Source organism: Atractosteus spatula, chromosome 18, assembly GCF_055471065.1.
Source record: "Atractosteus spatula isolate fAtrSpa1 chromosome 18, fAtrSpa1.hap1, whole genome shotgun sequence".
In the NCBI taxonomy this organism is placed as follows: domain Eukaryota; kingdom Metazoa; phylum Chordata; class Actinopteri; order Semionotiformes; family Lepisosteidae; genus Atractosteus; species Atractosteus spatula.
In genome coordinates this window covers 17,109,722-17,122,766 of record NC_142723.1, presented here as the reverse complement: position 1 = coordinate 17,122,766, position 13,045 = coordinate 17,109,722, and the positions used below count along the sequence as shown (strand labels likewise).

Genomic DNA, 13,045 nt, shown 5'->3' with positions numbered 1-13,045 from the left:
TTTATGCGCCACTCAATGCAACAAGCACTCATTATGTACAGGAGACCCGCACTTTAACTGACTAACAGGGGGAAGAGGTGTCTGTTATTGCTGAAAGTCCATTAAGAAACAAAGGACTTTTTTTTTAGCCCAAAAAACTTTTGTATGAAAAATATATTCTGTATAAATGATTTCTGGGTCTTTTGACTTTTTTTTTGACAACTGAAGATCAATACAGTATTATTTTCTATATTATTATACAAACTATATAATGAATTGTAAATATACTGTATAAAATTCACTAAAGCATACAAAACACAAACATGCATCGTAAGCAATTGACCTACCCTTGTACTACTGATACTCGTGAATATTAAACCCATATAGTTTTTACTTTATTCATTGGTATCGTGGGGAATGGTATTTTTCATTTTACTGACAGGATTTCCCTTTAGCAGGTTTTGTCCATTAAAGCACAGTCTGGTAAACTGAGGGTTCACTGGAGTATGTTCTTGGTTAAGACGGTTGAACAACTGGATTTCTTTGGCTCTGTTGCAGACTCTTTGCTTTGGCTTTGACGAGCTCTTTTCTTTCCCTTCTGCCTTACTGCTGGTGTTTCATGTGAGACCAAATATCCCTGAGGATCTGCATGCATCTCTCCTGGATCAGATCTTCGAATTTCCTCTCCAAAGGGCTCTAACAACCGTTCTTTTTTTTCCCCCCTTTCACTGCAGGCAAAGCAGCAACAGGAGCGTTCTGGTGGTTAGGGACTGGATGGTATCACCTTGTTACACTTATGTCGCTCTTAAATGTGTTTATCCTAACAAGGTGAGCTGTTGTTCTCATGTTCTTTACAAAGAGAAGTTTCTGCTCAAATGGGGTTTTCAAGTTTTTGACTTCTGTATAGAACTCCAGTCAAATCCTTGGCTTGATTTGATTTGACATAAACCAACTGCAAATTTGTCCATCCCATCCATTTTTAAATGTGGTTCTGAAAAGATATTCACAGCTGAAATGCTTTGGCACCATCTTCTTGTTCTTGTAGCTGTATTGGCAAGGAAGAGTAAACATTTCTTGGCAGACAATTTAATCAGCCTTGAAGTATGTTATCCTTTTTGCCCTTCTCTTTAATTGTTGTAACAGTTATTTTCCATGCAAGGGCGCACCCAAAAACCTATACAAGGTACAGTTTTGAGATTCACTGTGCCAGATCCTGCCGTTATAGTGTAAAATAAGAAAAAGATGAAGTGCCACTTCTTCATCTTGTTGCCAGTGTTTTACATCTGGTACAGGAGTATTTTTTTCTTTTGAATTACTACAGCACAGAGCCAAATGTCAAAGTTTGAAACCACAGAACCTTTTTTTTTTACATTTTCTGTTCCAGATGCCTCCCTAAACTGTTGAAACTCCTGCTGCTTTTGATTCCTTTCTTGCTTTTACTTGGTAAGTATTTACAGGTTAACATTAGAGAATCTGCTGTTGAATTGACCAGTACCTAATTATTGATACATATTAACTTATAAGTTATATTGAATATTTTTAATGCAGGTGGGATGTGCAGACATGTAAATGTAGTTTTTTAAATTGTAATAAAAATGGTTTTTGTTTATAATGACTGCTGTCTTTTTTTAAAGTAGCAATTTAAACCACTACCTGAATAATTACGTTTAACTGTAGTTTGCAAATATTTTGGCAGGAATACCCAACTGTGATCTTTCTTGTCAAGTTTGTCATTTTATATAACCAACAGACAGCAGGGCAACCAAATGACCAGATTTCCTTCAGGCCATTACAAAATCACTTTACGCTTTACACTTCTGGAATCTTTGAAACAAGTTAATTGAGGCTTCAACGACGTGTCCTTGTAACATGAGAATAAATTAACTGGTTTTCACGTCATGGCTGCTGCTGTACACTCTGAAAATGAAAGCTACCAATTACAGCTGATAAGAGGAACTCCACATTGGGACTTGACAGCCCTGGCACGTTTCATCTGGTTCCATTGCAAGTCTGTCTCCAAGTAGACCTAAACTGCAATAGGATTTAGTAGTAGGATTTGGTTCTCTAATTGAGAATTTAGTCATTTCCCAGACATTGCATCGGGGAGGCCATCATGTCTTTAGGCATGAGTGGAAGATCATGTGTCTTTTCACCCCAGGTCTGTGGTATTGGAGCCCGTCTGGCTTGTTGCCCAACTTGCCTGGCCTGAGCTCGTCAGACAGGCAGGTCGAAAGCGACGTCACTCCGACGCCTTCATCAGGATTGGATCAGGTCGCTACAGAGCAGCAAGACCAAGCAGAGGCTCATCTTCACCCATCTTCAGAGGCAAGGAGATGGTTCTTTAACACTGTTGCTTTTCATTGAGCTTTTATTGAACAGTGCCGTAGCTCTTGTATTGGTTTACCAGACCTCTGTTCTTGGACGTGTACATTTATGGCCTACGGAATGTGAGGGATACTCAGCCTGTACCTTGCTGGGTCTTTTGTTTAATAAGTGCATGCACAGTTTTTAAGGAGAACATTCACTTCCCTGCTTACAGATGTATAATTTCATCAAAAACTGCATTTAACAATGTTAGCTGATGAATCAATGCATAAAAAAAGGCATTGAGTAACAGCAAGGTGTTGGATTTTACAGTAAGTTGCAAATTACATGTAGTAATGCAGAATAGTACATTGAAGACCTGACTACTTTCACATTTAATCATTTCATGGTGACCAAACTATTGCTGACGGCTAATTCACGGCATTATTTTTCTGCATTGTTAATTACACAGGGCGTTTGTTGAAGTGACTGCTCATCAACACATGGAGTTCTTTGACAGTGTAACCCCCCCATGCTTCACACCAGAAATTACGTATCGCGTACATTGTGCTCCATCGAGAAGCTGAAACCCACCGTGCTTCTTGTTTTTGTTTGTCGTGCAGAGCGTTTCTGGTGTTTTTGATTTTGAGCGCGTGATCAGCCTGGAGAAACGGCTGGCCCTGCTGTCGGACAGCTGCCAGAAGACCAGCCAGCAGTACGACGAGCGCCATCGCCACCTCCTGGGCCTCTACGGCAAACTGCAGGAGCAGCTGGCGCGTGCCCATGACGAGGAGGGCGTGTCCGCGTGGGTCACCAACCTCTTTGACCAGCGGATGAGCATCCTGAAGCAGGATCTCCAACAGAGCTGGGAGGAGAAGGAACAGGTACCCTCGAGGGGTGATGCATCACTGATGAGAAGATCCTCTGTATGCTTAAGATAGTATAGTGGACTCTGTCTGACTGCATATTATGTTTCTGTACCGGACTCTTGTTTGGTAAAACCTCTTCACTTCTCTTTTGTCAGATCAAAAACAGCTGGCTTCCCCAACTTTGTCCACAGCTGCATTGGAGGAAAAAAAATGTTCTTTAGTTCTCATTCCTTTTATATTAATTTGACAGTGTTAAACACATTTTAATGACCAAATTAAAACTTTAATTTTTTAATGGGTTGTGTGTTATGGTTTCCTATTAAATGCTTGTACATCTGGTTCATTGTGACGGGGACCTGAGTGCTGTCCATTCTAAAGGCAAGCAATGGAGAGTAATTTGCATGTTTTTTTTTTCTTATGCAGAATCAGAATGAGTACTTGGCTTTGCACCAGAGCCATGAGTCTCGTATTGCTGACCTTGAGAGGCTGCTTCAAATTATTGCTGCCAAGACAGAGGTACAGATCTGACTGATTACTGTAGCATTACTGTACTGTATTCTTTCAAGACATTTTAATGTAAAATTTACTGTTAATTGTGCTGGCTTACGTAGATCTCAATTAATTATAATTTAAAATATTTCCATGAAAAAGCTTCTTGGATTTCAGCACCACATTATGGTGTTGGAGCTTGTGCGAAGTATGATTGCATTCATTGTGTTTATAGGAGGTTCGGCAAAAACGTGAAACGAGCACACCAGCAGCCGTAAGGTAGGTCTTTTGACTTTACTCCTGTTATTTCTCACCACTTCCTTGTTTACCGTGATGTCAATATAGTAAACATTCAGCTTGTTGTGCCATGGTGAAAGGTGGGCTGACATGACTGGAACACAATGACTAAGAATGGAAAATCACCCGGAGTTCCTGTTTTTACTCGAATGTCCATGTGCCTAACCTTATTGCAGTCAAGAGAGCGATGATCATAGCCTGCTTCTGTCTGAAGTGAAGCGATTGGAGCTGGAGTTGAATCAGATAAAAGCGGACTTGCTGGGTGTCAAGACCTGCCATTCTAAGTGCGAGGCTCTGGACTCCCTCCAAGACACTGTAAGTGACACGACACGCCGGCCTCCCTGTGAACAGAATGCTCTTGAGCAAGAGGATGTTCTTTTCCTTCAGGCAGTGCCTGACTCATTAGGTGTTAATCATAAAGCGGGTCTGCCTACGTTGAGCGATTTTCTACACAGGATGAAAACCTGCATGATTGTGTGCAATGTTTAATATTTGTTGTATTCACAAACAAACACCATTTTCAGATTTACACTGGATGAGTCTGGTGAGCCACCCATTGAGGACGTGGATATTGATACCAACTCCTCAGTTTGTGAAAGGGATGCATTCCTTGAAAGTTGTTTAAGTGAAGATCTGTTGAAAATCCTTTTTCCATACAGTAAAAAGGAAATGGTGGTCCTGTTTGATCTTAATGAGTGAATTAAGGGTGCTTGAGGGTCTGGGGCAGATGACTGCAGAAAGTTATTAGTGACTTCTGCTTACTATGTTCTGTGTTTAATAGGCCTCCGCATAGCAATGAGCCTTTTGTTATATTTTGTTGGAGGAAAACGTTAACTACACCATCTTAACCTGTGATCAAGCAAATATTTTATAGCATTTTTCCACGTATGATCAAAATATGTTTTTTTAGTATCACTCCTCTTTACTGTAAACATGTTGGCAGTTTTACATGAGAGCCAGAAGCATGTTGCTACCCTGAAAAATGAGTGCAAAACGAGATTAAAATCTGTTTTATAACACTCTACAAGTGTTAAATTTACCGCTTGAACCCAATACGCCAAGCTGAACTGTAACATCAGCACTGTGGAGACGTCCATTCTGCGCATGCAGATAGAATCATACTTGCTTGTTCTTTCATGTGTCTTGACTATTACTTCCGTTATATTCTTTTAAATAAGTCACTTGTCATGCATAGTAATCCAAAAATTGACTGGCTGCTTCAGCACAGTTATCATTCACACAGACTGCCCTTGTGCAAAACTCGGGCTGAGAGAGAAGCACGTGCATAAAATGTAAACAGTTGAAAGAAGGAAGTGAATCACTGACATTTATGGTAGGATTTATAGTCTGTACTTTTTTACTCTTGTTCATTAGTTTTTTCTTTGGTCACAGTGTTTTACTGGGAATGGTTGAGTGAGCCAGGAGCCATATTTTGGCTCCTGCTGCTTTGTTGAGTATTTCTTTTCACCAGGCAGCATCCTCCTTAAACCTTATTCACCGGACACAGTCGTGAGATCTTTATCGTACAGTACGGTGGATGGAAACATATGAACCCGTGCTTTTAACCTGTCATAGCTGCTTGCTTAGAATTCAGCATGAAAAGCATTGTGAGCGATATTTGGGTGGGCGTGCCAGTGATGAGGCTGTGCGGTAGTGATGAGGTGCGAGTAACGGCCTGATGTGTGTGAAAGGTGGACGCGCGCGTGAGGGAGTCTGTGAAGATGCTGATCTACGGGAGCAGAGAGGCCGAGATGCCCGAGTCCCTGCTGCAGTGGCTTTCCTCGCAGTACGTGAAGCACGGTGACCTGCAGGGCCGGCTGGCTTCCCTGGAGCAAAGCGTGTTAAAGAACATCACCAGCTATAAAACCCAGACCAAGCAGATGCCCACTGCTCAGGTGGTGACCAGTGCTGTCAACGGTGCAGGTGTAACAGGAATAACGGAGGAGGTGGGTGACATTTCGCATCCAGGTGAAACATCCAGTTTCTCTGTCTGGAAAGCTGGTTTCTGATTTATTTTATACATTCATTATTTTGTCTACTGATTTAAAGTTTGTTGAACTGCCTATCAAAAGCAAGTTACATATCTGCCTTGCAACAAGGAAAGAGTGATCTAAATTTGATTAAACTGTATCAAAACACATCAGTTAAGTATATAGGTGTTCCATTATTTGATATACATGTCTTTTTAAAAAAAAAAATCTGACAGCTCCCAGAAGGAGGCAATAAACATTGTATAGAGTTCCTGTAGGTGTTTCAGTTGGCCATTTTCTGGGAATCCAATAGAAAAAGATAACCAAATGTATTAAATAATACACAATTACAATAATGATGTACTATGTATATAATAATTTGAATTATCTTTTACTGACTTAATTAAATTAACTTTGTGACTTGTTTGTTTTGGCAGAATGAATCTATTAATCCATGTTGCGTCCATGTGCTTCACTGATCTAAACGGTTTCAAATGTCATTGTGTTTTCTCCGCCTTCATACCCTGCTTCTCAGTGGATTTACTTGCCCAGCCTACCTTCAGACTGAGCACAACTGACTCTTGTTTCTTCACACAGCAGGTACATGCAATCGTGAACAATGCATTGAGGCTCTACTCTCAAGACCGAACAGGCCTGGTGGATTATGCATTAGAATCGGGAGGTACAGTAGCTGCTACTTTTGCTGATTTTACACATGATTTAGAACTGGTGAGAGCAATGAACAGTGTTGGTAAGATCAAGAATTTATATCAAATATTCTGCATTTGGTTTCTGTAGCAGATTAAGAAAAAATATATGTTTTAAGCAGTTAAATATATGTAAATATATGTTTTAAGCATATGTAGATATGTTTTAAGCAGTTTTGTGTCCCTTCTGAACTTATATTATTGATGCTGGGACTTCAGATTCACATGGTGGAGACTATCCCTGCTAAGTATTCCTGTTTGCTCCTTCATTACATGTGTGGTGTTAAAACATGGAAAATGGTATCCCTAATAAACTGTTGTCTGTTGGGGAAGAAATAAATTCTGTCTAAAACAGATATGATACTGATGAATATTCCCCAGCTGTCTGTATGTGTCCTGCTGTAGGAGTTACTGTTTTCATGAAGGATGATAAATTCATACTGTCACCAGTGTAATATGAGTGTTGATTATTATGTGAGTATTCTCACAAAATAAGTCTGTTCTCAGCACACTTTAGAAGGAAAAGTCCAGCCTTCTGGAGCAGATGCAAGCAACTCCCATTATTGCACAGAGCTTTAACATTCCCATGTTAATACTAGGCCTGAGCCTAACTAACGAAGTACTAGCAGTATTTGTGTGCCAACATTACACTACCGTCACAGTGAGTCTTCCAGCTCATCTAGATCACAGGCTTTGAGCAGATTCTCTTCCTTTGAAAATTGGCAGTCGATATTTCACAGGGACTTTGACAAGTAGCATGCAAAGTCACAGTATCTACGATCTTCAGAAGTACCACATTTCTTTTTTTTTTTTGTATTTAATGACCGTCAAGTTTATAAATCGCTTATGTATAATCACTTGTGAAACAATAGAGAATGAATTGATTTACCTGGATGGACAGCTGCCGGCCAGTGAGTCTATTTTAGTTTCTTCCTGCTGCCCCGCACCTGTGTCTTCGAGATCAGGGTGCGAGGACTCGGGTCACGGATACGCTAATTATTGCCATGTTCTTGGTAGGCGGCAGCATCCTCAGCACCCGGTGCTCTGAGACCTACGAGACCAAGACGGCCCTGATGAGCCTGTTTGGGGTCCCTCTCTGGTATTTCTCCCAGTCTCCACGGGTCGTCATACAGGTGAGTCAGCACACTGTAGCCCGGAGAAATCGCTGTTTGATGCATCTTGTAAGCATAGAGTCAGAGCTCCTTATCCACTTTAGAAAGCAAAGTAGAGATCCTAGTCTCTCAGAAGTAAAAACGGGTGGTATCTTAGACAAAATGTGCAGTCTGTATTCGTATGAAATTGCATTTGGCACCTGATGTAGTTTTAGTTTTTTTTGCAGTTATGCCAGCCAATGCATTTGGAAAAGATTGGTTTTATGCGAGCAATAATGGTGGTGTTGTTAAAGTGTAATGTTTATTATTCTTTTGCGTGATAAAAATTTGCTTCCCGTGTATTCTTCTGTTGAGTGCATGTGTATATACATTTTTTAAAAAAGTAGTGGATCTCAGAGTTGTTAGTTACAATCCCATATTAACTCTTTTTATCTTCGAAGTAACAGCACCCCAAGGTGGGGAGAGTCATTCTGAGTGATACTTTTCTACTCGTCTGCCACTTGAAAAATAATTCTGCCTCCCTCCCCCAGCCGGATGTTTACCCTGGGAACTGCTGGGCTTTCAAGGGCTCGCAGGGCTACCTGGTCATTCGTCTTTCCCTGACCATCGTCCCCTCCTCCTTCACCCTGGAGCACATCCCCAAGGCCCTCTCGCCCACGGGCAACATCAGCAGTGCCCCCCGCAATTTCACCGTCTATGTAAGTCAGCGACGCTCCCTGGCTTCTCGATGTTTTCGATTGCATGGCAGCGTGCAGCTACAGGAGACCGATCTGCCTTGTTCGGAGCTCTGTGAAGTCCTGCTGACTTAAAGAGGAACTGCAGTCCCCATCTCCAGACCGGTTATCAAAGCTCGGCAACCAAATCAGTTCATTGAGGTGTTGGAGGAAAAGTTTACGAATTTTGAATTAAGCACAAAATCAACTGTGAACTTTGTGACAGTTGTTGTTGCAAACTCGCATTTGAGTTCCCATGCATTGTGACGTGAAGCAGTCCTTCCTGCTCGGTAGTCTCTGTAATGACTAATGTAATGCAATGTAGGAGAAAATAAAAACAGGGTGCGCAGCAGACATTTCACCGCAGAAATGTTCCAACGTGATCTGCATGCAGAGTTAAAAAGTACAGGTTGGTCGTATTTGTCGGCAGTCGAGAGCAGTATTTCCATTGGATTAAAAGAGACTTACTCACAAGCCTGCTGGTTTGCAGTGGAATAAGGCTGCAACACGTCACCAGAAGTTTTGTTGCCTCGTACTGAACAGAACATGGTGCTGCGCATGCCTGGAAATTTCATGATGTAATTTAATGTAATGTTTTTGTGATGTAACTTGTAAAACCTCCAATTTTCTATGAACATTTCTTTTATTGTGGTTTGAAATGCACACTTCCAAAGCTGATATATAATATATAAGTAGTTGCAGTTCCCCTTTAATGGTGTGCTGTTTATAACTACTCATGATCATTTTACACAACAGACTTTCACTACAGTGGATGTGCTGTTGTAAGGCTTGGATTTTCAGTATATAGCAAGCTGGCAATGTAAAAATATTCTGTAAGCTTTTTACTTGAATTTTTGTGGAATAAGGGAAAGGTTTTAAAGGAAAAAATAAACCTTAGTAAAACCAAGATTACGTCCAGTTTTTTGTTGGAAATTCTATCTTTCCAATTTCTAAACTGTGTAAGAATTGGACAGCCTCTGAAATAATTTATTGTATTTAATTGCTTTTAGAACAAAAGTCAAATTTTGTGATTGAGTCAGATGTTCAGCTACTGGAAAAAAAAATAGGTAAAAGTTTGGCCACAGTGCTTGGTATGTTCCTGCTGTTACACTGTGTTGTGCTAGTTTCTGACTTTTTTATTTTTTTTGTAAAGACACGATAAATTGTTTAAAATCTGATCAATATTTTTTCTGGTAAATGTAATATTGTAAGCTATAGGATTAGACCTTGGCTCATCCAGAAAGTTTGCCATTTTGATTGTTGAATCATAACTAGATGTTGCTAATAGTTAAAGCCAGGACAATCCTTTATCAAAAAAGTTGTGGGCTCTTTGGCTTACAGTACATAGGAAGGAATGTGTAGCATATTGGCTAAAATTGATAGTGGCTTCTTCTAAAATGCATGTGTAACATACATTTTATAAAGGCTGTTCTTTAATTACTCCGATAATCAAACTGACAAGTCCATTTGTGTTGGGGAAGAGTAACAGTCTTGTCTCCATGTGTTGTGGTTTGTCCCAGGGTCTAGAGGATGAGTACCAGGAAGAGGGAAAGCTTCTGGGACATTACACTTATGAAGAAGATGGAGAGTCCTTCCAGACCTTTCCTGTAACTGTACGTTTTCCACCTAAATCCATTTTTACGTCTTGAATTATTCTTCCAAATTCAAACAGCAAACTTTAATTGTGAGGCCAACCTTAATGAGGCTTACTAGAAAAGAAGGCACACAGACTAAACATCATCATCCATGTAGCCCCCTGTCTGAACTCCTGTATTTTGAATATCTTTTTTTTTCTTGAAAGGTTTATCTCGTGTTTATGAATATTGTTACAGGAATAATGCAGTGGTCATTATGCCCGCTTTGGCTGGGAACTGGTTTTGGATGCATTGCTACATCCTCCTCTGAGCTGTGCAAAATGTCCAGCCAGTGGTCGGCTGGATCGACTTCCCTCGGCTCCGAATAGTGAACTTAGAGTCACGTTGGAGGACCAGGAGCACATTCTGAATGCAGAGCTAGGCATCTCTGAAACATGCATTCTGCCACTCCTTTCCCAACGTACTGCGTTCTGGAGCAGTCTGGCATGCTTGTGTGTGCATTCTGTTCGGTTAAACTTCGTTATAAAGTAGATGTAAAGCATCAAAGCCATTTTAATCTGTGTCTACATGTGCAGTAGTGCTATTATGTATTTCCGTGTTGTTGAAAACTATTTCTTTTTTTTAGGAGGAAAATGACAAAGCCTACCAGATCATAGAAGTCAGAGTGCTTTCCAACTGGGGTCATCCGGAGTACACCTGTCTCTATCGATTCCGAGTGCACGGAGAGCCCTACAAGAAATGAGTCATCTCGGACTTTCTCCTCCAAATGTACAGTGGTTTATTTTGTATATAGTGGAAGACTTGGGACTATTTACGGACATGGAGGAACATGTCTGGGCCAACATGAAGCTACACCTCATAAACTCTAAAAAAGAGGAATAGCTAAATCTGACATCTGCAGAACAATTTGACCTCCTTGCGTTTCTGGCACTTGACGCCTGCACTGAATGCTGACGTGTGGTCAGCCTAAGGGTATACAGCTGGAAAAATTACGGTCTTGACCACTATCCCTATCTCGTAAAAGGCAACGCTTTTGAACTGCTAATAACCCCGAGTTTTATAATGGATGGATGGATATAAAGGAATATAACAAAGCTCTCTCCCTTGGTGAAATCTGGTGTACACTGGATTGGCTGTTTTGTCTGTAGCAGGGATGAACAAACTGGTTTGGTGAAAACGGCATCAGATCTAAATGTAACCTTTATTTAGTTTTCTGTAATGGTTATTCTGCTATAATTTTTTTTATTTAAGGATTTGGAGAGGCTTTTTTTTCCCCAAAATGCATTCAAACATTTTATGCTGGGGATCAAATAATAGGAAATTCAAGCTCACTGTTCATGCTGTACAAACTACTGATGTTTATTTACTATTCATGCACTAATAGCTGCAGTATATATTTTTCAAAACTTACAGGGAAAGAAACATCCACAACTCAACACTTCCTGCTCCAGCTGGCTGTACACGAATGTTGATATTCGATATCGAAGACAGAACAGTTAAAATGTTGATCCGATTGTTATCCATCATCTGGGCAGGAATGTAATTGTATGTTTTATTGTTAATAGTTTGTCTTTAAAGTCTGCTATATCAGTGTTGCTTTAAAAGTTATACCCTGTCATTTTTATTTTTTTTTTTACTGGAAAAGTTGAAGGACACGCTTCTGACTTGTTATAAGAATGTATATTGCACAAGTCCTTGTAATTTGTAGAAATATCTTAAAATGGAAAAACCAAACACATAGGCATCCTCTCTTAAGAGTGGCCTGTCAGGATAAAATTCTAAAATGTATTTTAAAATGCATCACTTGTATATCTCCAGTAAAGTCAGGTTATGGAGGGATGGGAACTGTTAATAACACTATTTATTTTTTAAAAGATAACGAGTTAAAGATTGGACTTTGTGCAATGTATTTTTGTAAATGCTTTTCAATCTATTTGGATCGTCTTGAGACAGTTTTATTTTTTTTTTAAATTTGTCTTTGCTGTTATAACATGGACAAACAGCTACGGAAATGTTCAAATAAAGGATTTAAATTTTTGAGAGCTAATGCATGTAATATTTTAAAGTGAATGTAGGGTATTCTTTTAATCTCCGGCAGACTGTACATCAACCATTGAGTTCAGCTTTGTGAGCTAGGAACTAACTGCATGTGGTTAATAGAAAGATGGGATGATAGAAATGGGTTGGTAGACCCTGATTTAACATACATCATGTTGTAATAGATTGTACTGTAGTATAGTGTGCCTCTAAAATATAATCAGCAACATGGCCCCTGCCACAGTAATGTCTTATCACACAAGTGTACTCAACCTCTTCAGCTCTTCCTAAAAGTATGGGCAGGTGAGGACAGGTCAGGTGAGGTCTGGCTGGAGTAGGACATGTGATCTGAACCACTGGCCAATGAACGATGGCTCCTCTGATGTTCTAACGATGCAGTACTGTAATCCTATAGCCGGTCGGACCACTCGGGAGCCCCCCTCTGGAATGTGGTACGGCAATGGTATATTCACAATCAATTGGCAAAATCACAACCAAAACGAAAGCACCACTTGTGAATCTTTTGCCTATATAAGATGAGATGATTGAAATAATAGCTAACATTACTTAAAATATCCGTCAGGTGTGTTCTGTAAGTTCATATGTGAGTATCTATCAAGGCACCCATCAAAGATGGTGATTTCCCTATTATCAAGTACAGTACATATACACACATGTGCTCGTCATCCACAGGCAAACTGGCTGAAGGGATTATTTCTCTTGAATTCTGGCACTGCTGAATTGAGACTGCGGTATTGCCTGCCGCTCCTCCAGGACAAGGATATATGATGGAAAATTACCCTCATGCTGAAGAAATCACCACTGGCCTGAAACCGTCAAAACCCCAAAAGCTTTTGGTTAATGGATTCCTTGGGCATACCTTAGACACACTCTGTCTTTTTAAACACAAAAAGACATTTTCTATTTTCATAACTTTATTTAAAAATGTACCTCTCTCTAAAGGTCATTGAAG

The 13,045-nt window shown here is 40.1% G+C and overlaps 1 protein-coding gene across 8 annotated transcripts in view; it reads left to right on the top strand.

Annotated features, from left to right (window-relative positions):
• The window catches only part of sun1b (Sad1 and UNC84 domain containing 1b), a 29,832-nt gene extending 17,759 nt beyond the window's left edge, over positions 1-12,073 (top strand). For all 8 annotated transcript variants that reach the window (XM_088936617.1, XM_088936611.1, XM_088936612.1 and 5 more), the window contains 13 exons: positions 714-807; positions 1,364-1,422; positions 2,138-2,304; positions 2,907-3,167; positions 3,576-3,668; positions 3,877-3,920; positions 4,115-4,253; positions 5,630-5,884; positions 6,506-6,590; positions 7,633-7,748; positions 8,258-8,425; positions 9,961-10,053; positions 10,661-12,073. In XM_088936617.1, the coding sequence (XP_088792743.1) occupies positions 714-807; positions 1,364-1,422; positions 2,138-2,304; positions 2,907-3,167; positions 3,576-3,668; positions 3,877-3,920; positions 4,115-4,253; positions 5,630-5,884; positions 6,506-6,590; positions 7,633-7,748; positions 8,258-8,425; positions 9,961-10,053; positions 10,661-10,777 (1,691 nt within the window). In that variant the 3' untranslated portion in view covers positions 10,778-12,073. The remainder of the gene's footprint in view (positions 1-713; positions 808-1,363; positions 1,423-2,137; positions 2,305-2,906; positions 3,168-3,575; positions 3,669-3,876; positions 3,921-4,114; positions 4,254-5,629; positions 5,885-6,505; positions 6,591-7,632; positions 7,749-8,257; positions 8,426-9,960; positions 10,054-10,660) is intronic.
• Positions 12,074-13,045: the final 972 nt, after the last annotated feature.